The sequence below is a fragment of the Delphinapterus leucas genome, chromosome X (assembly GCF_059928025.1).
Source record: "Delphinapterus leucas isolate spDelLeu-1000000601 "Yukka" chromosome X, BTC_Dleu_Yukka2, whole genome shotgun sequence".
NCBI lineage: Eukaryota > Metazoa > Chordata > Mammalia > Artiodactyla > Monodontidae > Delphinapterus > Delphinapterus leucas.
Window position 1 is genome coordinate 126,166,659 of NC_143150.1, and position 27,547 is coordinate 126,194,205.

Genomic DNA, 27,547 nt, shown 5'->3' on the forward strand with positions numbered 1-27,547 from the left:
ATCTTATGAAAAAAGACAATTCTTAATCCCCCATTTACACATAAGTTTCCTTGCAGCATGGGCTGCATTTCTCCTGATTGGTAGCGGTGTGGGTTCCCGATTTGCGCTTCCCACACATTAAGTTGACAGCTGCGTTATTCCAAAACACATCCTTGCAATGATGGCTGCCAATATTTTATGATGATATCCTAGGAATTCATTTGCAGCTGGTTACTGATATGAGGGGTATCTATATTATTTGGTGAGTTAACCAGTTAAGTACATTTGTTGCAAGTGCAAGATGCTAAGAGGATAAATGCCTTACTTATTCTAGTAAAAAATTAGAAACAACCCAAATGTCCATCAGTGGGGGGGGGGATGGTTAATTAAATTATGGTATAGGCATATTATGGAATACTATGAAACCCCCCAAAAGAAAGTAGATCTGAATTTATGGAATGTGTCAGGCTCCCCATTAAACACTTTATATGCATTGTTTTATTTAATTCTCGCAACAACTCCACGAAATTCCCATTTTACAGATGAGGACCCTGAGACTTGTGCCAAGACACATAATGAGTAAATGGTGCAGCAATAATTAGGTTTGAGTTCTATGGACCCCGAATTCATTTCCTTATCCAGTTACACTCTGCTAGCTCATGAATATCAAAGCCGTATGTATTGTTGGCGCTCCCCTCTCATGGAGATTTTATTCGAGATAACATTGGTTTGCGTGAACATGAAGAATAGGAAGAGACTCATGTAAGAGAAAAAGCAAACATATCTGAGTGTCAAAACTAAATGACTTCTGAAGGAGGTAAGTTTCCTGTACTTCCCATGGTTGAAACACAATTTAAGGGCATACACCAAGATTCTGGTTGTGTGTGCAATCCAAGTCAAGGATTTTCATGTATTTTCAGGGCCATTACTCTGTTTAAAATGCCAAATTCTGAGTAAAGTGAGAAGTCATGCTTTTGCTCAGATGTAGTTATTCATAATGTAAAATGTCAGTTATATGCTTGTTTTTACAACTTTTCATTCTTTTAATATTTACAGATGGACAAAAGCGAAAGAAATCTTTGAGAAAGAAACTGGATTCACTAGGGAAGGAGAAAAACAAAGACAGAGGTAAAGGACAGAATGAACTAAAGCAAGTGCATCTCCCGTGGAGCCTGATGGTTGAATTTGGTGGGGTTTTTGAATTGCCCTGATTTATGTGGTTCAGCTCTATTATGTAAACTGGATTTCTACGATGGAATGTCATTGAAGGCTGTTGGAGTGGCCCTGTACTGAACTGATGAGTTCAACTGGTTTGAGCAAAAAGTGATTTCTGCCAAGTTTATGGTTCCAATTATGATGCTAGCCAATCAGCAATGCATAAGGAAAACCAGGTTGAGCAGCCGTGGATAGCATCTCTAACGCTAACCAGCTGTCTGGCAAATCCAGATAGTTAGGCAGGGCTAGTTGAATGAGAAGGAGTTTGGATTCCCCCACCATGACTACTGGAAAGAAACAGTCTCACCCTCGTGGCTACTGAAGATGGGACATTCTCAGCATTGTGATGTTAGATCACAGCACGCTTATTTTTTTGCCCTGTGTACAGTTTTGGGAATTGTTGACTCTCTTCATACCGTCCCCTTCTATATCTATTTAGGAAACCGAGAGTTTAGCCACTCTTTCAGAGGTATTTGTGGTCATTTTTAACTAATATTCATTGAGCCTGCATAATGGACACCTGGGCCTCATTAACCCAGTACATCTTTCTGTGGCTTGTTTCTATGGTTTCATATGAAATGACTGCTGAATGGTGTGGTCATACGAATGTATTTCCATTTTATATGACATAGGGAATGAGTGTAGAGTCAGGAAAGCCATATATCTCACCTTGGAGTTCTTTTATCTAATGATCGAATTTCTGCTTGAAAAGTAATGAAAGGCAATGAAACTGAAGGTATAAAAATAAATGCTTTGTGATAAGTATTAGACAAGACCGAGACACACCGTTGATCCGAGATTCTACACCCATATCTTGAACTGTGCCTAAAGGGTCATGACATCTGGTTCTTGGACTAAAAAGAGATTAAAGAATTCTAAAGAATGGAAAGCCAATGTTTTACTTCCCTTAGAGCATGATTTCTCAACCTTGGGACTATTGACATTTTAGACTGGATAATTACTTTTCGTGGAGGCTGTCCTGTACATTGTCTGAGATATTTAATAGCATCCCTGGTCTCTACCACTAGATGCCAGTAGCACCACCCCCAACCAAAATATCTCCAGACATTTCAAATGTTGACCTCAAACTGAAGAAAAGGACATGAAAATGGCAGTGATCCCTACCCCTGACTACATAGCAGAATAATTTTTGAAACCTTTAAACATTCCAGTGCCCAGACCCCCACCCCAGAAAATCTGATCCCGTTGGCCTGCAGGGGTGCTGAGCATGCGTAATGTTATAAACTACTAGTGTGCACCTTCTAAGAAGCGAACTCTGGTCCACACTAACCAGTATACTCCCCAGGGCACCTTCTACCACAGGAGAGTCTACTGCTGGCATAGTGAATGCAAAAGACATTAACTCTTGTCCAGATACCTATCCTTGTCTGATAAATTGTATTGTATTTAATTGGCTCGTGTGTTCTTACCCTTATTTTTTAAAGGAACGTTAGTAGCCAGCGTAGCTTTATTAAATTAGAGTTTTTACTCATTCTCTTCCTGCCATGGACCATCTTTATCTCGTGAGATTAGAGGATTCGTGAGAATTCTCAGTGTTTATAGAGTTATTAAAGGGATCGTTCAGACTGATGTTAGCAATGTGTTATCTTTAAAGTTGTTTGTTCTAGGATGAAGATAATGGTACTAGGATCTGAACACTCACGATGTAGACTTGAGGTGATTCTTCAGAAGTGCCCATTCCGGCTAAACTAAGCACAGTGAACATTTTTTGCAGATGTTTGAATTCCCTCAACAGAGGGAGATGTATGTGTGCTCGCTTATGTAAGAAGACAGCAGGAAGTGAGGGTAGGGCAGGAAGGGCCAGGGGAAGTAATCAACCACTATGCACTGGACTATTATACATTTTAGACCAAATCATATTTATGTATTGTATAGGCTCAGTGAAAACTTGGCAGTGTTCTATAGGGTTGCACAGGGGTGCTGGCTGGGAAAAGGAAGGCAGGTCCTGGTGGTTCCAAAGAAAAAACACATCACCCATCCAACTAAGGAGAAGAATACCAGGATTTATGGCAAAAGAGGTTTTTTTAAAATATAGCGTTGATAGTTAAAAAGGTGATGTCCTAGGCTTAAGTGAAGCTTAATTACATGGCATCTTTTCTGAACATGAAGTCCTGTGTGTGTCCACGCATCCATTACATGGATGTCTTGGGAACCGGGGTGTGATGAGGCAATGTGCAGGTCTCGCATGGTTGTGATCATTTCACATTGTTCTCTTCCATTTGAATATTAGCATTGGGGTTCATGACAGCTGCACATGTGAAAAATGACAATCATTTGAATCCAAGAGTAAAAGAAGGAAAACAGGAAATTCTAGATGACTTCTTGGGTTAGGTCATCTAAAAATAAATAGGAGCAGCTTTTTAGAATCGAATCGCTCTCCCAATAAAGCGATTCATTAAGTGTTTGATATGCTGCTATATTAATTGATTCAATCAGAATGAATCATGTCCTGTGTTTTATTTAATTGCCTTAACATAATATACAGCAGATCATGTGACACTTCTGTGTCCCTCCTGCCACTTAAGCAGTGCCCATATGACTTTTGATTTCCATACAGAAAGTAATTCAGGATTGATGCTGGTTCAGAAAACATATTTTCATACAGAATAGTTCCAAGGTTCTTCATTTCTCTTAGTTAAATTACTTGGCATCCAAAAAGTATTTTTTAAACTTTCAGAACTTCAGAAAATTTCTTTCTCGTGTCAAAAAGAATCACTCTTGGGGAAAGGTTTCAAAATGGCTACTTTGTGCCAATTATTGTGGTTCCTAATCAGAGCACAAGGGAAATAGGTTTTACTGTGGCCTAAGTCTGAGAGCTAGGTCCCCTGTCTACAGGATATTTTCAGATGATGAAATGTTTATCAACATAAACTCTGGTGATGGTTCAGGTCTAGCACCTTTCTTTGTGCCGAAATTATATCATGCCGTGTTTTATTGTCCCTCACTGTCTAAATGGGTTAATATACGTGAGCTGTGAAGTAGCACTACGCAGGAATAGTTGATACAACTTTATTTTGTGCCATGTTAAATAACAGTAGAAACATCAAGTATCAATTATCACTCTTTAGAAATTCTCAAAGAAAATGTATTGAGTGCTGTTACTGGAGATGAGAGAAACAGGGGGAGTGTGATTCCAGGGAGGAATAGGAGGGGCCACCTCGCACAGGACTGGGTGGGCCGCAGCACAACTTCCGGTCTGCATGCTAAGAACACTGAGACGCCATCGAAGTGAATTAAGGATGGGGTGGCTTAATGGTGTCTTTAAATGGATTGCCACACTGCAGTGTAAAACATGAACTTGGGGTGGGAGGGTGAGACCACGGTGGAGGAAGGAAGCCTGATTCCAGGGGCCAAATCACTTCTGCTGAGGATAGGTCCAGGATGGGACCGAGGGAGTTGGTGAAAAAGGTAGCTTGCAGGAAAAAGTAAGAGGAGAGGAGAAAGTCAAGGAGATGCGAGGACAGAGAATCAGATGGGTCATTTGGGCAGACATCCACGTCTCCCGGGATGATGTTAGACGGGGGTTCTGACGGTGATGATAGAAGATAGCGATGAGCATGGGGGCAGGGGCAGCTTGCAGTGGCACCAGGTTTCTGCCACACAGCAGGAGGGAGAGGATCTGGAAGCTGAAGCACAGCTGAGCGACCAGCACACCACCTCCTGGCCCTGAGGGTCATGGGGAGGGAGCAGAGACAGTCTCCACCAATGAGGACAGCAGGGGATGCAGTCTCCTTAGTAAACACATACTACAGATTAGAACACGATACACACAGTCCCTGGGCCCAGAACACTGAGTCTTGGGTAATATTTTTATGGTTTGAAAAACCCATTATCAAATTTATTAGCTGCTATCAACACAGAGTCTGTAGGTTCCCTTCTCCTCCCCAACAGAAGAGCTTTGAACCCACAGATAAGCATGTGTGCCCAACACTTTATTTACACAGAAAGGAGGGTTTTGCTCAACAGCCTTGGGCTGAGTCCTCAGTTTCACAATACCCATATTTTGAGAAGCAATCACATTCAAGGAACCCTGCCTAGAATTTTCCAGGACCTAGACACTGTGACACAAGTTTAGCGCATAGAGAGATCTGTCTCCTTTCTGAAGCTTGTGAGAGAGTTCTCTGGAGAAAGCAATGCGAAACTAAAGAGACTAGATCAAAACACTACCACTGAAAGAATAAATAAACTCAGCCAGGAAAGAAAGCCTATTAGAGAAAAGCAGGAATAAGAAAAGAAATAAGAGTCATTTGGGGAGAATGACTTCATGTATTCCATCTGTTTAATTTCTATTCAGTTATTCCAATTTACAAGTAGAGCGGCAGACTTCTAGATATTAAAAATGACAGATACCAAAGGAAACCATCTTGCTTCTTTTTTCCAAGGATATTAGAGATCTCTAGCCGAGTCTGGTTGGTTTCCTTTATGTGGAAAAAATGTCTAGGAGAGGAATCAATAGTCCTCATGTCACATTAAATCCCTGCTATGAGTATGCCTACTTGAGCAGACACAGGTCACTTGATACATTTATCAGTGTCCTTTCTGCTATCATTACCCACCAACAGTTTTTATATATTCCAAGTAGCTATCAGCCTTGCCATACGCATGTTCCTAGATTTGCCCCAAGCTTTTTGAAGGAAGACTATCTGATTATTCCCATAGACAAGATAGCACTGATTTACACAACAAACCCTGAGGTGTCCCCTTTGGTTTCTAATTTTGCTAGTAGTGGAAATGACCTTTTATCAGTAGTGAGTATTGGATCTTGCTACACTGTCCGCATTGATCCCTCAAAACAAATGCCTGAATTGTTTTTTGCATTAACGTATGCCGACTAGTTAACAAACTTGTAGAGGATGATAAGCATCCTCTGAAAAATCCCGAAATGCTGAAGTTTTGATTTTTCACTTCAAAATGAATTGCATGTTTTGATAGAACAAGAGGCTCAGGCTTTTCAAGTGCCATTTCTTTTTTCTTTTTTTTTTTTTGTGGTACGCAGGCCTCTCACTGTCGTGGCCTCTCCCGTCGCGGAGCACAGGCTCCGGACACACGGGCTCAGCGGCCATGGCTCACGGGCCCAGCCGCTCCGCGGCATGTGGGATCTTCCCGGACTGGGGCACGAACCCGCGCCCCCTGCATCGGCAGGCGGACTCTCAACCACTGCGCCACCAGGGAAGCCCTCAAGTGCCATTTCTGCTTTTAATGCAGACTTGACTATTAGCCCAGGGATGTTCAAAATGTTGCCGTGGATCAAAGAGGAAAACCTTTTAGAGCCTCTTTCCACCTGATTTAATGTTAGCATTTTCAACCTTAGAATTGTTTTCCCTTGCTCATTCTGGTTTTATTCATAAGGGTTATAAAAACAAGGGAGAGGCTAGACTCCAGTTTTCTGCTGCTAGGAGATGTAATTTTTAGTCTCAAAGAAATAATGCATTTAATATAATTATTAATGCTTTTCAGCATGAATTTAAAATATTACGAATAAAATGCGTGGCCCTAAGGATCAGTGTGCTTACAATGTACGTGTATACAAGTGCATTTACTATAGAGATGCAGAATGCAATTGTGTATACATCTCCAAATAAAGCCGTAGGTTTCTGCATTATGCTCCTTCCCCCAAATTGTCCTTACTAGAGGATTTAATAAATTACATTCTGGGCTCTTCACCGGATATTTAGTGGTGAGAATCCACTTCTGCATGTGGCCCGGAGAATGGCTTGAGTATAGATCGTGAGCGTGACAGCCCTAACCCAGCAATTGGAGGCAGCATGTGGGAACAAAGAACACAAAGAAAAAAAGAACAAACTTATTCCCAAGCTGCTCCTCTGTCTCTTGAGTTGTCATTTCACATGTTGGAAGCTCTTTGACTGGGAACCTCAGAGTGTAGCCACTTACCTGAATTTCAGTAATTTTTGGCATCTCTCTCTTACACACATGACAGACACCATTACAATTATTTACGTATCTGATTCTCCAGTCCCCACGTCACCCCACACTCTGAACCCTTCAAGAGCGAGGACTGGACTTTCTGTAAGCTTTGTACTCCCCACTGCATACCGTGACACGGCACACAGTAGGTATTAGTAAGTGACAGTTGAATGAATGTATACGCACAGAGTCTTCTCAGGCCTTGTAAGCTTTGGGGGCTCTTGAGACATCAATCAAAGACACATTTTGTAAAACCGTTTACTCACGAGGATGAAGTATTATGTTCATCCTATCAAAAACTGTCACCTTTCTCTATAAATTTATGTCCTTTAAACATACTTGAGATACGTCGAGAAAAACTCGAGGCTTAGATTTTTAAAACCCATGCTCTTTATACATCCTAGCTTTCTTTATTGAGATAGAAACTTCAGCCACTCTAACAAACTCAACAGTCATCTCCGTATATTGATGGATGAATCAGTTCTTCAGAAAACAGTCGTTGGACTTTGTCTGCCCTTTGATCTGCAACATGACTGAGAGTCTCCCCTGGTGCAGTCTTTCTCTGAAAGTGAATGTTTGGTTTTTGATTCCAGAGTTCATCCCACAGGCGTTTGGAATGCCCTTATCCCAAGTCATCGCAAACGACCGGGCCTATAAACTCAAGCAGGACTCGCAGAGGGGCGAGCAGAAGGATGCCTCCGATTTTGTGGCTTCCCTCCTCCCATTTGGAAATAAAAGACAAAACAAAGAACTCTCAAGCAGCAACTCATCTCTCAGCTCCACCTCGGAAACACCAAATGAGTCAACGTCCCCCAGTACCCCAGAGCCGGCTCCTCGGGCCAGGAGGAGGGTGAGTTGACCAGTGTTTGCTCTGACCCCGATGTCAGGACAACGGAAGAGTTCTAAGGTTATTCTCTGAGTCTTGGCTCATGTGAAAACTGGAAATGCAGTTTGTGTCCAGGTATCTGTCAACAACCCCATTCAGGGAGAATTTGCACCGGCCCCAAGGCACCTGACACACCCCTCACAGCCTTTCCCTGACCTCTTTCAAAGATATTGGGTGCCTCTCCTTGCTTACCCGTGATATCCAGAACATTCTACGACATCACCACTGATCCTACTCTAGTGTAACCTTCTGTTGTGGTACCAGAATTTCCCATGAGACTTTGAGGCTTGAGGGCAGGGCCAGGTGTTTTTGTTAATCTCTTCATCTCATCCAAGAACTATGCCTGGCCGAGTGAACTTGCTGCTGGTCTTCATAAGCAATGAGATTTTTTTCTACCAACGGAACATGGCTTTTTTCTCAAACATAACTGTAGAAACACACACACACACACACACACACACATGTCCTCTTTCAAATCAATACTGTAATAATATGGTACCATTTATTGAGTACTGTGTTCCAGGCAGTGTGCTATTATTTGGCATTTCAAATTTCAATCCAGGAAAGCTGAGTTTCCAGGCAAATTGGTTGGTGATTAGCTTAGTCAGGTGATAAGCATCTCTGAAACTTCCTAGGTCACTGGGAGATCTCTCCTTTGCCTTTCACCTGAAGCCCCAAATCTTTGCCACCTCCAGCCATTGACTACTGCCCTAGTTAAAACCTGAGGCACGGGCTTCCCTGGTGGCACAGTGGTTGAGAGTCCGCCTGTCGATGCAGGGGACACGGGTTCATGCCCCGGTCCGGGAGGATCCCACATGCCGCGGAGCGGCTGGGCCCGTGAGCCATGGCTGCTGAGCCTGCGCGTCCGGAGCCTGTGCTCCACAATGGGAGAGGCCGCAACAGTGAGAGGCCCGCGTACCGCAAAAAAAAAAAAAAAAAAAAAAAAAAAAAAACCAAAAACCTGAGGCACTTCCCAGTTAAAATCCGCAGTTCTCAATCAGCCTCCAACATTTAGAACCTCTCCAAGACTCGGGCACCTGAGCCACCCACCACTGTTTTCAGGGATTCACCGTGTGTAAAGCTAAGTTGGCATATTCAGACCCCCATCACTTTCTCTACCTTACAGACAAGAGAATTGTTCTTCCAATCCTGGCGCAGTCTCTCAGACTGTTTATATAAGCCTATGTGGCAATGACACCAAAATGCCACATATGAGCTTTCTGAGAATCTAGAGCCCAGGCAATGGGCCTCCCAAATGCCCTCCCCTCTGGCCAGGCCTTGCTAGCAGCCAACTTCTTCCTCTATGCTTCATCAAAGGATTGGTGGCCATACAGACATGAGTGGTGCCCTGCACCCTTACCCTCAGCCTTTTACCGTTCCTAGAGTGCCAGCCCTCCTTCCACCTGTCATTACGTCATCTCTTGGCTGGGGGCTTTCTCTGATGGCCAGAGGCGCCCACCTATGGAGACGACGGGCTGCAAGTAGCAAGGCGTTAATGTCACCTCCCTACCCCTACCAGAAGTTGTCTTTAATCAATGACTCTTGAGACTCGTGGTATAAATACCCCCAACTCCCTTACTCCTTAGCAGGAATAGCTCTGGGGTGCATGATGTACACGGTCTCCCAGGTCCCCAGGGCAGTTGGGCTCCAGCAGCCCACAGGCTTGTCACAGGCTTATCACAGGCTTGTCACAGGCTTGGTGATGCCCCCTTCATTAGCTGCATTCACTTCCCTTTCTCATTTCCCTACTTCCCTACAGCTGTCTCCTGGGACTATTCCCCTAATAAAGTTCATTGTGTCACGTCTTGGGGAAAACTAAACTAAGACTGTTTATGGAATCCTCCTATTTTAAAATCTACTTTCGAGAGTTGAATTATTTTTTTTTCACAAGAGTTCTCTGACTTTACCTCATTCGTCAAGTATGTGATTTTTTTCTTGTTTCAAGGAATGAAGTGGTTGGGTCAAAATATTTTAATTGTATGTTTGCCATCTCTTGTCTTCCATTTGGAAGAAGTTGTCTATTGTTGAAATTGTAACTGTCATTACCTTACCCTATGCTGGGGAGGTTTCCTAACCTTTTTTCCTTTTAAAATACAAACCGCACAATTAAACAGTATTATTTCGAGTGTGATTAGTGGTCGTGGGCAAAAGGATTTATTGGATGGCGTTGGGGGAAGCAGTCTGTATTTTCTCCATGTGCACTCTGTGTTCATGTCTGTGTATAATTTGCAGGGTGCAATGTCAGTGGATTCTATCACCGATCTTGACGACAATCAGTCTCGACTGCTAGAAGCGTTACAGCTCTCCTTGCCTGCCGAAGCTCAAAGCAAAAAAGAAAAAGCCAGAGATAAGAAACTCAGTCTGAATCCCATTTACAGACAGGTCCCCAGGCTGGTGGACAGCTGCTGTCAACATCTAGAAAAACATGGTAAGCAAACTTGTTTGTCAGCAGTCAAGTACTGAAGACTTTCATGTATTCAGGCATCATTCATTCAAGCGCCCGATTCCAATTCGATGTTCATTTGATCAGGCTCTAGGCCGAAATTTCCTTTGCAAAGAAAATTTACAAATATGAACGTTTGCTTATCATAACCCAGTAGGGCTGAACCAGATTTGGGGCGGCGCGAATCCACCTGATGGTATTCAGGCTCCCCAGCCCTAAAGAGTCCTCAGAAGTGACCCTGGAGATCAAGGAATTGAGGGGAGGGCAAGGGCTGTTGGGCTGGGACTATCCTCAGGACCCCCTGCAAACAAAGCAGAGCCACTTTTATCTTTTTTATACATTGAGGTTCCACAAGGCTTCCTTTAAAAAATAATAGTCCAGCTTCTTACAGAAAAAAAATAGATTAGAGAACCATTCCTTAAGTGAATAGAAAATACACAGTTTTGGACAATAGGTTTCTTTCTATATTGCTCTTTGCATTTTTGTGGAAAGCTGTCCACTTAAGATTTCTTCATCGTGACCGTTTTGGAAACTCAGTTCCACTTAATACGCTGACTTTACAGCTCTTTAAAATTTTTGCGGAACTTTAGACTTTTGGCTCATCAAACAGCCATGTCTGCGATCTGAATTTGTTTGCTATAATGTTAGCATGCGTTTTATGGACATGAGAAGAGTTTATAATTGCTTCTTTTTTCCAGTTTTATTGAGAAATAATTGACATAGATCACTGTAATTGCTTTTTCACTATAAAAATAATATACACATCATAATAGAGAAAAAAAGAAACAGAAAAGCAAATTCTGAGGCTATCATATAGATATAACTACTCTTGACATTCTCATCTATTTCTTTCTAATAAAAGTGGGACTTTATAAAAATGACTAGGATATGTCCAGGTCTCTTAATCAATTCATTATATATGGAAATCACTAGATATCATATGGGTGACTTAATATAAGTAATATGTATTGAAACTTTGTTTATACAAAATTTCAATATGTATATGTATGTGTGTGAGTGTACATTCTTATCTGTCTCTTCTCCTTGGAAAGTAAACTGGATATCAATAAAAATATCTTAGACATTTTGAATTCCCAATACTTAGTATCATGATAACACAATGTAAATGTTTCAATCAGTATTACTTGAACAGAATTATTTTTCAAAATAGCTTAGCAACTAAAGAGTTCTTTAGTTGCTTTTAGCACCTAAAGAATTTACATGAATATTTAAATTCAGCCTAAACTTTACTACGAGGTAGAGAAAGCGACTCACACTTTTATAATTATAATTTTTCCCTATAAAGAATGTAGAGAGTGAACTGTAGCACTATAAAGAATTCTAAACGAGAAAATTCTACTCTAACCATGCAAAAATGCAGTGCCAGGTTGAGTAACTGCTTTTGTGAAAGAAAACTTGGCATGTCTTTGTATTTTCTTTTTGAAAATAAATTTTCATGAATTATAAGTTGTAAAATAGCATTTCCTTTAAGATTACTAAAAAACAGGGAAGTCCGCTTTTTTTGGGGGGTGCGGGGGAAATAGTTGCAATGCAGTTTAGGGCCTAAAGGAAAGAAGATAAACCTACATGATCTTTCAAGGCCCTGATTCTGCTCTGAGTTTCCATGATGTTTAGACCAAATGGCTCTGGAAAAATAAGAGATAGTTTCGAATTCAAACAGATATTAATCTTGGTCACTTTAAACCAATGAAAAAAGAGCAAATTTCAAAAACAATTCTTTTGTAAGACTTCATTTGCCAGTGTTTGAAATGGGTAGCAGAGAGTTTGATTCACTTTAGCTTTATAGACATTTGTCAAAGACCTTTTCAGTCTCTCCCAAATTGGTCTTGGACACACACACACAAGAACAAAACAAAACAAAACAAAACAGAGAGAGAGAGAGAAACAAACAAAAACAATTGGTCTTGGACAGTTATCTTGACTCCATCTATATATTCGTGTACGCCACCCTTCCTCACTTTTACTTCACCCAAATGCTTTCTCCACTATTAGGCCAAAGTTCCTTAAGCATCCTTAATTTCCCCGAAGCACACATTTCAAACAAAAAAAACGACAAAAAAAAAAAAAAAACCCAGACAATGTAACAAAGAGTCAAACTCTCTTCTACTTAAAGGATGTAGGCTGATTTTAGGGTGGGGCCTCGTCCTTATTATGCCTGCCCTCATTACTTGAATTCCCTAAGCCTGAGATTCAGGTGCCCTGGTTCTAGTTTCCATTTCAGCTTCTGACAAAAAGGAGAGAAAGGCGATCATATCCATTTCTGGCACAGGGTACAGCAAAGTCACATTTCTTTGCCAGATCTATGCCTTTTTTGATGGACACCTGTTTTTAACAGTGACTGTCTCAAGTCAAGGTTACCGGATGCCTAGATTGTATCTTCTCTTTGAGGAAAATGACTCTAAAGCTTATGTCAGAGAATGGCATTGGCTGTCTGAAGGCTGTCGTCTGCTCAACCTAAAATTAATTAATTAATTAAAAAAACTTAAAACAGGTTATAATCAATTGATACATAGGAATTATAGCAATCAGTCACTAGCTAGTTATTTTTGGGATCACAGTCGCTTTTACTGAGTGGAAAAATACTATACTTTAGGAAATAGTGACACAGAAATGGGCATTTCTGAACAGAATGGAGGACTTCAGGCAAAGGAATAGTCCCACCTGGGAAGAAAGTGCCCTTATGTGATATCTCACTTATGTAGAAATTTCAGCCACTTGGAAACCATCGGACCAACAAGAAAATAAATGCAGCCAAAATTAAAATTGCTAAGACCTACTATTATATTACAGTTTTCTGTTTTGCACAAAAAGCCTCATTTAGTTCAGTTAGGGCCTATATCTCTCTATATAATAGTAGATGCCAGATAGAATTCTAAGTATTTTATATACATTAATTAATTGAATCACTGAACAACTTTTGAGGTGGATACTTATTATGCTCATTTTGTAGACGAAGAAATATAATTCTGTATTTGATTCTAATACCTTGATTATCCTGTTTTCAAGCTCCCAGAGGGGTAGAAGCAATAGATTAGGCTGGGGGTTGGACTCAGTTATAAGGCAGATGAATTGATGGCAGCAACAAGGAAGGAACACAAGTCTTTTGAGAATAGATGCAAAGCAAAATTCCACCCAAGTACAAAGCACCAAGATGTACTTATGCAAGTCAGCAATAACTAGCCTCTCGGCATGATTCTCTCAAATTATTCTGGAAATTCAGGATAACGCTCATAAGAAATAAAAGTGATAAATGGGATATTTATGGATATTATCGTTTCTAACTGAAAAATTCTAGAAAACCAATTTTAAAAATCTTATACACAATACACAATGTGGCAAGACCATAAAATAAACACACAAAAAGATATCCATGTCTTATGTAAGAGCAATAATAGGTTATGTACTATAACAATAAAATAATTCATTTATATTAGTCTCAAACGTATAGTTACGTAGAATATCTGTAATAAGAAGTAAGAAACTTCTGTGACAAAAACTGCAAAGCTTTACCAAGAAATATTAAGAAATTAAGAAATAAATTAAGATATCTACTTTGTTTCTGGATGGAAAGAAATAATGTTGTAAAGATTTCAGTTCTTTCCAATATCATTATATATTGGACTAGTCAGAACTCTTTTCGTGGCAAGAGAGAAGAACCCAGATAAAAGCAGATTAAGCAAAGCAGCCCCCCAAATTCCCATTTACATACTGGAAGTATGAATATTATATCTAGATTCAGGAACAGGTAGATTCAGGAGGCAAATGATGCCATGAGAGCATGAGTCTGATTGCTGGAGTGTTGACTGTGTTTCATGGTCTGTGGACTCTCACACTTCATGTGGCTACAAGCCGCCCCTGGCAGCTACAATCTGGCATCACCCTTGTAACTGATTATCCCAAGTGAAGAGAAGATGAGCCACCAATGAAACAACAAACGTAGGCAACAATCATCAGTGGCAGTGACTGATGGCTTGCATAGGAAAGGAGAGTCATTCAGACCCTATGTGCCAGCTTAAGGAAGTGCCCAATACCGCTTGTGAAGTCTTCTCGCCCCCAAATCCAAACCTGAATCAGAGAAAACTCTGGCTCTGACTATCTCTTTAGAGGAAATAAAGGGGAGAAAGGAACACATAAATGACACCACAGAGTGTCTACATCCAGGCAGTGGGAAAATCTACAGTGGGAAATCAATGCTATTTCTTCCTCAAACCAATTACGAGGAAATCATATAAGCAGAGAGGGGGAAATAAACACATTAAGAGACTACAAGGCTCGCCAGCCTATCACAGTTTGTGAACCTTATGTGAACGTTGACTGGATATTTAATGATATTAAGGAACTATTGTTGAAATGTCTAACTTGTGGTAGATTATGTTTCTTTTAAGAGACCTAATTTTTTAGAGCAAAGGTTTCTCAACCTTGGCACTACTGACATTTGGGGCTGGATAACTCTTTTTCACACGTTGGCCCCATAATCCCACTTCTAGGACGTGATCTTAAGAGAATCAGAAATGTAAACTGAGACCTATGTACAAAGTTGTTCCTAATAGGGCTAGGTATGGTATCAAAACAAGTGCATATATGTTGCGGGGAGCTATATTGTCATTCAGAGGAGAATATGAAGTGAATTGTGGCACATTCATGCAATAGAGTATTTTGCATCCATTTTAAATGACATTGACACAGAATTTTTACTGGCATAAAAAATTCTTGTGGCATAATATTGAGTAAAAGCAGCAGCATTCTACCCCCCATATTTTTTTTTCATGGAGAAAAGACTGGACAGAAATAAACCCAAATATTAAGTCATTACTTCTGCATCAGGTATTTTTTAAAGTATATTATTTTTTACATTTTTCTGCACCTTATAGATTCTCTTTAATAAGTACATGTTTTAACTATGATCAGTAAAGCAAGAAATGTCTATTTTAAAATTGATAAAGGGCTGGAAATTCATAGAAAATTCATGTTTATTCTGAATGATGAAGAAAATGTTACATTATTTTTTTCATATGGAGAAAGTGTGGAAATACATAATAACGCAAGAAAATTTTTTCATCAGAAACATTTAACGTAAAATGATCCTGGTACTTTCAGGGCTAACCTCTAGGTACCTGGTGAATCTAGTGCGGGATAAATAAGCATTAGGGCACACTGTCAAGTTACTATGCTGCCCTGCATGTTGCAGCGTGGTGCTGGCATTCCCTTTTATATCTATTTTGATTTCCTCCAGTTTCAAGTCACAAAACAGGATTGATGATTTTGTTTGCTTATTTGCAGGCCTCCAGACAGTGGGGATATTCCGAGTTGGAAGCTCAAAAAAGAGAGTGAGACAAGTAAGTGAAAAGTGAAGATTATATTGTACGTTTCACCTGACTTTTAGTTGAATTACATCGTGCAAAGTTCAAACTCATGCAAATTCATTTCTGAATATCTTTTCTGTACCCTCCCACCTATTATAGTATAACTGAGTCCCAGGAAGTAAAAGGCAACAACTCAGAATCTCAGAAAGGTTGTGAAAGAGTTAGGATCATACAACTGAAAGCAAAACACCTGGACGTGCCCACAGCATGTACAGCCAAATGAAACTAATTTATAAACATCTTACTGACACTGTAAATGTAGGAGATTCGGAGAGTACCTGATCAGTAAGTGATCATAAATAGAAAACAATTGTACAGCACCCATTTTTACTGAAATGCGATATGAGTAATGCCATTAATATCTCTTCTTTTAAAACACTATGTTTATAGCTTTACTTTCTCAAAAGTAAATAATTCATATTACTTTTCCAAGGTCCCATGTTCCATGTGGGGACTGTACCCCTCAGTTTCCTTCTGCACTGTGCGGCATTCTTGCAAAAGAAGTTTGATATGAGAGCTTCAGGGATAGGCTCCTATGACCGGCAGGTATCTGTGTTCATGACGGCTTCAGAAAAGGCAAACCATCCTTTGAGAAGAGAATTCATTTGCTGGCTAAAAGAAAATTAAAATGTTATTTTCCCTCTGTTGGTGCCAACAGAAAGAAGTAAGGAACCCAGCAATTCAAAAATGAAGCCAAATGAAAATAATTTTCAGTTGGATGAAGCTGAAGAAACGTTATTTGTTCATATTATTGAAACTAACTGAAATAAGTGTCTCCTCATAATGTCTTTCTTTTTTTGTCAAGACAAAAGGGGTTTTCAAAAGAAGTATGTTTTCTGTTTGGTTGGTTGGCTGGTTTTATTTGTAACAGTCACATAAGATACTATTGAACATTTAACATTTCACAGTAAGATTAGCAGGAAGAAAGTTAGCATAGTAATAACGTTTCTTAGGCCTCTCACCTGTGCAGAATTGCAGAATATTTGCATCAACGTTGTCTCATTGAATCCGCCCACCGGCTGGGAGACAGGCCCCTTTCACCCACTTCTTCTAAGGCTTAGAGAGATTAAGAAATTTAATTCAGGATCACACAGTTTAGACCAAGCTCTTCCCACGATCCGTTCTTTCTGCATGTGTGTGTGGGTGTGTGCGTGTGCGTGTGCGCTCAGAAGAAAAACATGGTGTGTTTAGATGACCACGATTAGGAGTGGTGCTGATGGAAGCCTTCTTCATTCTGGCTGCCCGATGCACAGTAAGGATGAGTTGCCTGGAATTGATGCGCTATTCGGGACAGCAACAGGCATTCTTGTCAGGTGGCGAGGTGGCTAGTGACGGAAACTATTCCTCAGTTATATCTGGATCCACTAAAGGGAAAACCTTTGCATGGAGATTTACGTAAGGATTCTCAAAAATATATATAAAATTAGTGATTAGATTTCAAGTGTGAAATATGCTCTAACTCACCATTTGATCTTGTTATGTCACTTCTTAGCATCCTACACTTTTTCTTGAGAACAAATGTCACAGTATAAAGAGCTAATTAATCATTGGTGGGATTACCAATTTATCACCTGTCTGTCAGCCTGAGAGCTGGAGGAGGGGGAGGGCTTTGCCTCTTTACTCATCACCGTATTTTGAGGACCTGTAACAAGGCCAGGTACACTGTAAGTGTGCAGTACATCTTTGCTGAATGAATGGGTGAATGAATGACATAGCAAATGAACACTTACAGAAGTTTATTGCCTAGAGTACATTCATAAACTCACAAAATTATTTTAACAGCAGAGAACAAACAATACCTAAGAGAAGTTGAGCTGTCCGAGATGAAAATAGGGTGTAGAGTTATGACTCTCTTCTTGCTATTGTGTTTTCCTACTGTTATAAACGCTAAAGGAGATGAAAGCAGGAAATATTCTTGGAAAATGTTAATAAGGCTACTTTGACAAATCTAAGGCAGATTTTATTTCGTTATTGTCATCTTTCAAGGCTTAGTCACAAATGGTTTATCAGGGTTTTTTTGGGGGTTTTTTTGTTTTTGTTTTTTGGGTTTTTTTGCGGTACGTGGGCCTCTCACTGTTGTGGCCTCTCCCGTTGCGGAGCACAGGCTCCAGACGCACAGGCTCAGCGGCCATGGCTCACGGGCCCAGTCGCTCCGCGGCATGTGGGATCTTCCCGGACCGGGGCACGAACCCGCGTCCCCTGCATCGGCAGGCGGACTCTCAACCACTGCGCCACCAGGGAAGCCCCTATCAGGGTTTTTAATTTCATTGTTTGCAGAAATATCTCTTTGCTTTCTTGTCGAGTATTTCTGGAAAATGTCAAAATTCCAACATGGTAAATTTGCTGACATGCAAAACCAGTGTATAATAGATTAATTCCTCCCTCCCACAGTTAGAATTGACCTAACCCCTTAGCTCTTCCTCCCAACCTTCTGGATGTCGTTATCAAGCCCTTCTGCTTGCATCATTAACAGTAAATGCACAGATACTTTTATTTAATAATTCATTTCATATATATATATATATATATATATATATATATATATATTCATGGCTGGGTTTGCATAGACTTTGTAGATCAAGGTGACATGTTGTTTGCTCCTGCTTCTTGGGGTCTGGGTAAACTTAATACCAGATGCTGCACGTCATAGCACTTCTTTTGCTGGGCGCTGAACATTGAGGTATGGTGTTCTGAGACTGCCACTTGAACCGTTGTCTTTCCAGTTACGTGAGGAATTTGACCGTGGGGTTGACGTGTCCCTGGAGGAAGAGCACAGCGTTCATGACGTGGCTGCCTTGTTGAAGGAGTTCCTGAGGGACATGCCGGACCCCCTTCTCACCAGGGAGCTGTACACAGCTTTCATCAATACTCTGTGTGCGTAATGCAGCCATTTGCAGGAATGTGTTCCTGGGTTACTGGGATGTCCCACTCATTCATCAAAACCTTATGCATGTGTTTTCTAATAGCTTTTTTTTTTTTTTTGCCCTTATTTATCAGTCTCTAATGAGCGGGCTATTTGGGGAATTTTCTGAGATTTACCCTGGGGAGAATTAGCAAGTAGAAAGTTGCAGTAAAACAAATGGAAGTAGCCAAGAAAAATTTGGGATGCCTTCAAACGACTCTAGGATAGTAGAAATTGCTATAAATTGATGCTTTGGAGGAACAGAGAGCGTTCACATTGAGTCTGGGCCTAAAAATGAGTTTGCATTTCTGGAACCTAGAGTGAGAAAGCGGTGGGGGGCAGGAAACATCCTAGAGTGAGAAAGCGGGGGGTGGGGGGGGGCAGGAAACTTTCCAGGGAAAGCAGGATGGCATAGCCCAGTATCAGGACTTTCAGTGTGGCTGCTTCAGGGCTAGAGACACAGATCCCACACAGGGGAAAAGGATGGGGAGAGGGAGGAGGAACCACCAGAACTGTTTCAGCCTCCATGAATTTCTTCATCCATGCTGCAGTTAAGATAGGCTCACAAAAGAGAGAGAAGACACTGACGTTGGGCCGTGCCTTGGTTACTGCCAACGAAAAGTCTACCTCTTCTACATTGCTCAACAGACAAGGGCCTCAAATGTGTTCTAAACTCAAATTTAAGAACATTCACAGATTCTCAGACATTGTTAGCAAATAGCTAACTACCATGAAAGACTGTGATCCATAAAGTATGTGATGATTTATACCAGGGGAAGGAGGGAGAAGAAAGTGAGGGACATGAAGTTACCTTTCTAACCTGGATTATAAGGATTTCTCTGGATGGTACATTTCCCCAGGTCGAATTCATCTTTCTATCCCTCATAGAACCTTACTGTTAAATTGCTAAAGCAATGGGAGAGTGGGTGAAGGAATGAAATATGACCTGCCGTGCTAATCCCTTTCTGAAGGCAGTTGAGCGTGAAGGGCATGACGTCCCCCTTTGACTCACTCGGAGCGCCTCTCTTTGCCTTGCTTAGTGTTGGAGCCTGAGGAACAGCTGGGCACCTTGCAGCTCCTCATCTACCTTCTACCTCCCTGCAACTGCGACACACTCCACCGGCTGCTGCAGTTCCTCTCCATCGTGGCCAGGCACGCCGAGGACAACGTCAGCAAAGACGGGCAAGAGGTGCGCACCCCACCGCCACCGCAACAGATGCTCTGGTTCTTCCTTTTTCCTGTTTTAAAAGGGAGAGCTAAAAAATAATACAAATGGATGACTATGCAAAACAGAAACAGGCTCACAGACATAGAAAACAAACGTGCGGTTACCAAACGGGAGACGGATGCGGGGAGGGATGAATTCGGGTAGTGGGGTTAACAGATACAAACTACTATACATAAAGTAGATAAGCAACAAGGATATAGCGTGTAGCACAGGGAATTATACCCACTGTCTTGTAATAACCTATACTGGGATATAATCTGTAAAAATACTGAATCACTATGCTATACACCTGAAACTAACGCAATATTGTAAATCATCAACTATACTTCAACTTTTTTTTAAAAAAAAATGGGGAGAGCTACCAATTTGGTCAGATGTTTCACCTGGAGAAAATGAAGCTTCCCTTTCCTGGCCTATGTGTCTATGTAGGAAGAGAGCTAATGCAGGCTTTATCCCCCCCACTCTGGAGGGACCGTTCCTAAGAGCGCATTGGCCATTAACCTCCTTGTATGTTTCAAGGATGCTTCCAAATGAGGCTGTCATTTTCCATGATGATGCTTTACTCAAAACCCTGAATTTCCATTTGTGTGAAGGAGACGAACGTGAGCTACAGAGGTGCTTACAAGCATGAGAAAAATGGAGTAATGGAGGCGGGGGGAGATGGCTATCCTTGTAACTCATTTGATCTGCTTCTTTACCTTGAAGCCCAAACATGATGTCACCTCTTCATTCTTCCATTTTATTCTGGAGCATCCATGTGCCTTATGGCTAGAAGTCTAGGATCTTCCATCTTAGAGGTGCTTTCTCTCCTTCAGCCCTCCCCCCAAAATAGGGACTGGCTCAGTGCAATGGAGGGTGGATCCTGCTTCAAAACCAGGTGGAGAAAGAACTGAAAAGTCAGATCTATTGACTGTTGCCATGTATCTCAATGCCACATGGTACCAACTGCTAAAGACAGGTTCTGCACAGTCCTCTGGACCCTTTTGGGATGTTCTTGTTGGACCTGGCCCCCCACCTGCGGTCTTGGGCTCTGGTTCTCTTTGGTCGTACTCCTGCGCTTCAAGGTGTTTTCCAGTTTCTCCCTTGGACAATTTTAAGTGACCTGTTAGCAAGCAACCTATTTAATCTTTACCTTAACAAGAGACCTGTTTCCCTTCTTGAAACCATGCAGTCATACTTCTCCCTGACCTTGGATTCCCCAGGAGATCTCAGACCCTTTAATATGTTGGCATGCATTGTAAATCAACAAGAAGGAGGCAAGGGCATTCCAAGCTTACTTATCCCAGAAGCTTTTATTTTAAATCCTGTTAAGCAGAACACAGCTGTGTTGTGGATTCATTTCTGTGTTTGTCAGATTTCTTTCCCAAAGGCCATGGTCATATGTATTTTTTTTCAGAAAGGCAGTTCTCCCTTTCTTATCCTCACCCTCCCTATCAATGTGAGAATGGAACTTTCCTGAGTTATTCCTTTATCTCTATAGCAGTTATTAGTGAAACTTCTGCTGGCTTCAGGTTTCATAATATGGCACTGCCCCCTTCTTTCAGCAGACACAGCTCTTCAAAGGATATACTGTAATTCTCATAATTGTTAAGTAGTTATATTACCCGTCTGGGTGTCAGCCTTTATTGAATATAGATATAAGAGAAGCTGTAGAATCGTCTGCCTAATCATTGGGTCAAGACAGAGCCCTGTCTGGGTTCCTAGGTATGTCAGTTGCCACTCTGACGTTTCTTAAGTACTATGTGAGAAGAAAGTCGGGTCTTAGGTGATTAAGAAGGCATTGAGGAAAGCAAAATGTCCAGTTGAACTCACTCGTGCCTTTTTGAAATCATTTGCAGACATGCTTTCGGTCCAAATGCTGAACAAGACTGCATTGCCTATGGCAAAGAGGAGAAAGTATTCTCGGATAGGTACCAGCTAGCTGCCATTTACGTCTCTCCTACCACATGCCGGCCGTGTGCTTGGGCCTTTGTACATATATTATAGCTAATCCTCCATTGAGCGAGAGAGAGATCGTCGTCCCTGTGTTTCCGCGGGGGAAACCGAGGGCTGGAGGGGTTACGTAACTTACCCAGCGTTCCCCAGGGAGCCTCCACTTAACGCTAGTGCAAGTTGTGCATTTGTGCATTCGTGACTCTGGGCGAGGTGCCATGTCCCCCATAGTCAATGCAGATTTGCAGAGATATTAGGACAATATCCCAGCGGATGGCAGTAAAATCTCTTGAGGAAGGGGTCCTTTTTCTAATTCACACAAAAGTGTCATATTGACTAGTAGTCGGTTCAGTCCCTTGACTAGCAAAGTCCCAGCTGTGCCTCAAACCCAAACCACTCTGACTTATGGAGAACAGAAATATAGAATAGCAAATAGGAAAAAATAACTCTGCTGGGGGTCTAGCTCACAGTTTCCCGGCCTCCATATGATTGACCCTTGGGACCAGGTAATTCTGTGCTGCGTGGGTGCCCTGTGCATTGTGGGATGCTTAGCAGCATCCCTGGCCTCTACTCACTTGATGCCAGTAGCAGCTCCCCGCCCCGGCCCATGATGCTGCCCCAGTTGTGACAGCTGAAAGTGTCTCTAAACATTGCCAGGTTTCCCCGGGAAGGAGGGGAAGCTCAAAATCACCCCTGGTTGAGAACACTTGTTAGCTTTACATCTCACTGATCATGTGTTCTTGGACAAATGTATTAATCTTCCTAAACCTGGGTTTCCTTATCTGAACTTTGGAGATAAAATTTCTTCAACTGGCACTGCACAGTCATTGAGAAAACTAGTTTATTACAAGGAATATAAAAATATTCTGGTAACAGCAAAGTTGTACGGGAAGCAGGAGATGACAAGGGTTTCTAGACATCCTTGACCTAAACCTTGAATCGAAATGAAGGGCTAGTAACCAAAAATTAAAGCAACAGAGGAAATATGAGGAGAGCCCTGCTTCCGTGAAATGGTTAGAAGTTACAGGAAAGCAAGTAACTCACACAGCCGTCTTGGACTAGAGTTAAGGCTGCGGTGTGGGAAAGTACTGATGAGGTCTGAGGGGAAGTTGGACTATGTTCCCAGAGTACTGAATGCCTTTGTCAGGGGAAGGTGGCTGATTCTTTTAAGCCATGAATCTTCGGAAGGATTCAACTAAGGTGATATAATCCGTGTTTTAGATTGCTTAGAGACAGGAAGAGGGTGAGTTAGGAAGGTTTTGTAGGAATAGCAATATGGAAAAACAGCAATTCACATTATAAACGTTTCCGTGTAAGAATGGCCTTGGTATTTGAATCACGTAAGTTCTGAGCGCCTACTCTCTGTTCCTCTAAACCAGTGAGCATTGTTCAGGAATTTTCTAACTACCGTTCCCAGGATGCTGTGGCATCTAGGAGGTGGAGGGGGTAAAAACACAAGGCAAATATAGAATTAGAGGACGCAACGCAGAGTCACTGCAGAACTTCAGAGAAGTGATGAACGTGGAGCAGAAAAGTTAGGAATGGCTTTGTGCAGGAGATTGAATTTAAACTACATATCAAAGGGTGTGTAGGGCTTGAGTAAGTGGACCACATAAGCATGGCATAGGGATGGGAATTAGCTGAAAACCCCTTCTGGTAGAAGTGAAAAGGGGAGGGAGAGGAACGAGAGAGAGGTTTTTTTGCTCACGATTTTTTAAGTTGGCTTGGCATGAGCAGGTAAAGAATTCAGAGTGGGCAGACTGGAGTGAGACAAAGATTCAATTGTAAAATATAATCAAGAAACGAAGAATTTTTCAAGTTTCTCTCTTACCTATTTGTTAGTTTGTGCTAGATGTCTTACCTATCTGTTGGGTAGTTATTATGGGCTGCAACAGGAAGAAAACTGAATCAGAGTGTCAAGGAGCTTGGAGGCTCACCCAGGCTCTGCCAGCACCTTGCTATGTGACCTTGTTTTTGTAAAATAGAGGAAGAGGAAGGAAAACAGAGTTGGGGTAGGGGAAGGTCTGAGATTCCTCCTCTATAAAATGAATGTAATATTTCTTTTCTAATAGGTGCTTAAACTTCAAAGTATCACTAACTTAAAGATGTCTAAAAGAAAGACATTGAGAAAAATTATTGGCTAGTCAATGAGTGCCTTTGGAGGGGAAAATAGTGGTATTTTATTGAATGTTTTTGCTATCTTGTGTTTCGTTTGTTTTATTCCTTTTTTTTTTTTTTTTTTTTTTTTAGTTTGCTATTTGCTTTGCTCCTTAGGGGAAAAGAGAAATTCCCAAGTATAAGAAAGATTTCATTTCCTCTAGAAAGACTATTGCAGGGACATCATTGAAACCTCTTGAGCAGTGGTTTTTCAGGTTGTCTAAGAACCCCCCAGCATAGCATGGAATATGTGGTGTGAATGTACACTTTTTTTGGAGAGAGAGTCCATAGCTGGCCTCCAGTTCTTCCAAGAGTCTATGAGGCAAAAAAGAAGTTATGAACCGCTGACACAAGGCCGGGATTACTGACCTTTGTTGAGGTGCATGCCTCTAACAAGTGGGAGTTTGGCTTCGGAACTGTAGCAGGACCCGTGCCTCCCCTCACCCTGGTCCCAGCCCGGCTTTGGAGCCAGTTTTCCCACATCCCCGCTATGCCGGCTCTGCCAGCAAGAGTGAGTGGCGGGGGGCTGCCTGGAGCCCGGCTCTGGGCACCACTTCCCTCGTCTGTAAAATAAGGACGACAGCAGCAGCGGCTTCGGGAGCATATAGTGAGAGGGAATTGAAACAGCCTGTGGAAAGCCTCTAGCCCAGTGACTCTACATGCTAAACTTTAAAAAAAAATTTTATTTTATTGAAGTATAGCTCATTTACAATGTTGTGTTAATTTCAGTTATATATGTGTATATATACGTATATATTCTTTTTCATATTCTTTTCCATTATGGCTTATCCCAGGATATTAAATATGGTTCCCTGTGCTCTACAGTAGAACCTTGTTGTTTATCCATTCCCTGTATAATAGTTTGCATCTGCTAGTCTCAAATTCCCAATCTGTCCCTCCCCCACCTACATGCTAAACCTTTAGTATCAATAAATGTGAGCTCTTCATATTTGGATCAGAAATGACCTAGGATGCTTATTTAGTAGAGATAAATGTTTTCCTGATAACGTTTGGAAACATAACACTGGCTGACAATTAAATAATGAACCAAGCCCAAGTACACATTATGTTGTGCGCTCTTGGGGGGTCGTAGAGATAGATGATAGATAGAGAGATGATAGATAGATAGATAGAGACATGATAGATATGCTGCAACCTGAGAGGTAAGGGTAGAAGCTGTCTGTGAGCAAGTCTCCTTTCCAGATTAAAAAACAATAAAATAAAACCAAAATGAAGCAAAAAGGTGTTAACACACCGCAGCAGTGTGGTCTGCAGCTGGCGTCTCTGTGCAGTTTTACAGAGGGATTGTATTGCATTCCCGGAATAGCAACAGGAGAAGGAGAGCGGAAACGGTGTTCTGGACTGTCCTTGTACTAAACACGCTTTTCAAAGAAAACAGAATCTTTCATTTGATCATGTTTTTGTAAAAAAATGAGAAAGCCCTGATATTCCTTTAAGAGGGGAAGGGGAAGCTCTCCAAATGCCTCTGAGTTCTAAAGGGATGAATTTGAAAATGGTGCATATTTGATTTTATCCTCAGCCATGAAGTTCCAGGAAGAGAAATGAAAAATAACATGAAAACTTGTCAAGTTTTGTATCAGTGAAATGAAACAAAGGAAAAACGTAATTGAACAGTCGTACATTAAGGGCACTTTCTTGAAAATTCCCAGTGTTTACCACATGAAATCGGTTCACTTGGCAGCAAACCTGAAAACAGCCTCGCCTTCTAAAAAGAACACACCCCATGTGCCATGCTGGGCTTGCAGGGCTGGGTAGCCACCAGCTCAGGGCTCCACGGGGCAAGGTCGGGACTCAGGAGGCTTCGTCTCACCTGTGAGTCAGGAATTTTATGCTGTGCATCCAGCTGCCTCTTGAAGGCTGTGCAGGTCGTCCCAGGCAAAGGATCCTCACCAAGCAGCCACAGTCCCCATGCCTTTCTGGGCACTCGTAGATTTTCAACTCATTTCAACAAGAGATAAAAATTGGCCTAGACCAGTGGTTCTCAACCAGGAGTAGTTTTGCCCCACAGGGGACATGTAACAGTGACTTTCACCTGGCCCTCGCCAGCCTTTGCTGCAAGACCTTCTGCCATGCTGAGTTTCCTGGCAGGCCTTGGCGTAGTTTACATGTTTCTGTCTTTGCATATCGTGTTCTCACCACTGTGAAGGTGCCCGCTGCGCCAGTTCCTCTGCTTTTCATCCCAGCAAACTCTTTTCTCCTTCAAGGTTTTGTGCAAATATTGCCACCTCTTTGGAGTGTCCCTGGGGCCTCCAGAATTGATAGTTTCATACTTTGTACTCAATGCTTGTAATTGATCATTTTCTTTATCCTCTAGAACGTGAACCCTTTAGAATAAGGACTGGTTTGTGGTCACTGTTGGGAAACACTTTAGAATAATCAGAATCCATGAAAAATGCCTAGCCTGTGGTAGGTGCCGAGTGGATGGATTAATAGGTGATGGATTGATGGATGAAGGATAGATAGGGGGATGGATAAGATGGTCAGTTGGATGGACGGACCTCAATATTTTTAAAGAGCAGACAGGATAGAAATTTTATATAGTACCAGTTTCACAAAAGTAACAGTTATAAAATTTTACTCAGTATGCTATTGAGATGAGCACTGAGCTTTGAGCTTCAATTCAAGATATGAAGCAAAAGGAAAATGATGCTATCCATGGATTCTGACAGAGATGATATAGTCCTTGCAGAAAAAAAGAGAGAGAAAGTAAAAAGGTTATATTGATTATTGAACCATCTGGTATTTTGAAAAGCAAAAATCACAACGGTCCCTGTGTCCTCTGCTTCTATAGGTCCCTGGGAACAAAATGACATCTCTAAACTTGGCCACCATATTTGGACCCAACCTGCTGCACAAGCAGAAGTCGTCAGACAAGGAATTCTCGGTCCAGAGTTCAGCCCGGGCTGAAGAGAGCACAGCCATCATTGCCGTGGTGCAGAAAATGATTGAAAATTATGAAGCCCTGTTCATGGTAAGTGGCCCTTCTTTGGCAAGACATCTCAGTCAACTGCCTGTTGATTGCCTCGTGGTGGCATAATGAAACTTAGGCACAGCACAACTTAGGTCCATAGTGCTGGTCATTAACTGAATTCATAGGAAGCCAGGCTGTTAATAGAAATTTACATACCTATGATGTCACTGTAAGTTTGTGATTCCATGTTGAAACAAACATATCCAAATTATACATTTCATTCTGTTGTCCCCTAAACAATGGTCATGTTTTGGAATCATTTAATTCTTTATATAGCAGTGTCCTTGCCCCCCAAACTGATAAAACTCTTCTTTTTGGAGCTCTACGCGGCCCTCGTGAATTCATGTATTTATAACCATCCTCAGCAATGGCGCCTCCTCCAAGGCCAATCTGGACGTCTTGTGTCCTGCATGAAGCTTTACCTATCTTTCCTTTGTCCTTCTTGCGTCACTTTGCCGTGTCACTTCTCTGTCCCTTGAACCC

General features: G+C 41.6%; 1 protein-coding gene across 3 annotated transcripts in view; it reads left to right on the forward strand.

Annotated features, from left to right (window-relative positions):
- The window catches only part of ARHGAP6 (Rho GTPase activating protein 6), a 268,140-nt gene that overhangs the window by 210,864 nt on the left and 29,729 nt on the right, over positions 1-27,547 (forward strand). For all 3 annotated transcript variants that reach the window (XM_089904800.1, XM_022559851.2, XM_022559852.2), the window contains exons 3-9: positions 1,036-1,107; positions 7,734-7,990; positions 10,259-10,454; positions 15,771-15,826; positions 18,577-18,727; positions 19,796-19,944; positions 26,885-27,064. In XM_089904800.1, the coding sequence (XP_089760926.1) occupies positions 1,036-1,107; positions 7,734-7,990; positions 10,259-10,454; positions 15,771-15,826; positions 18,577-18,727; positions 19,796-19,944; positions 26,885-27,064 (1,061 nt within the window). The remainder of the gene's footprint in view (positions 1-1,035; positions 1,108-7,733; positions 7,991-10,258; positions 10,455-15,770; positions 15,827-18,576; positions 18,728-19,795; positions 19,945-26,884; positions 27,065-27,547) is intronic.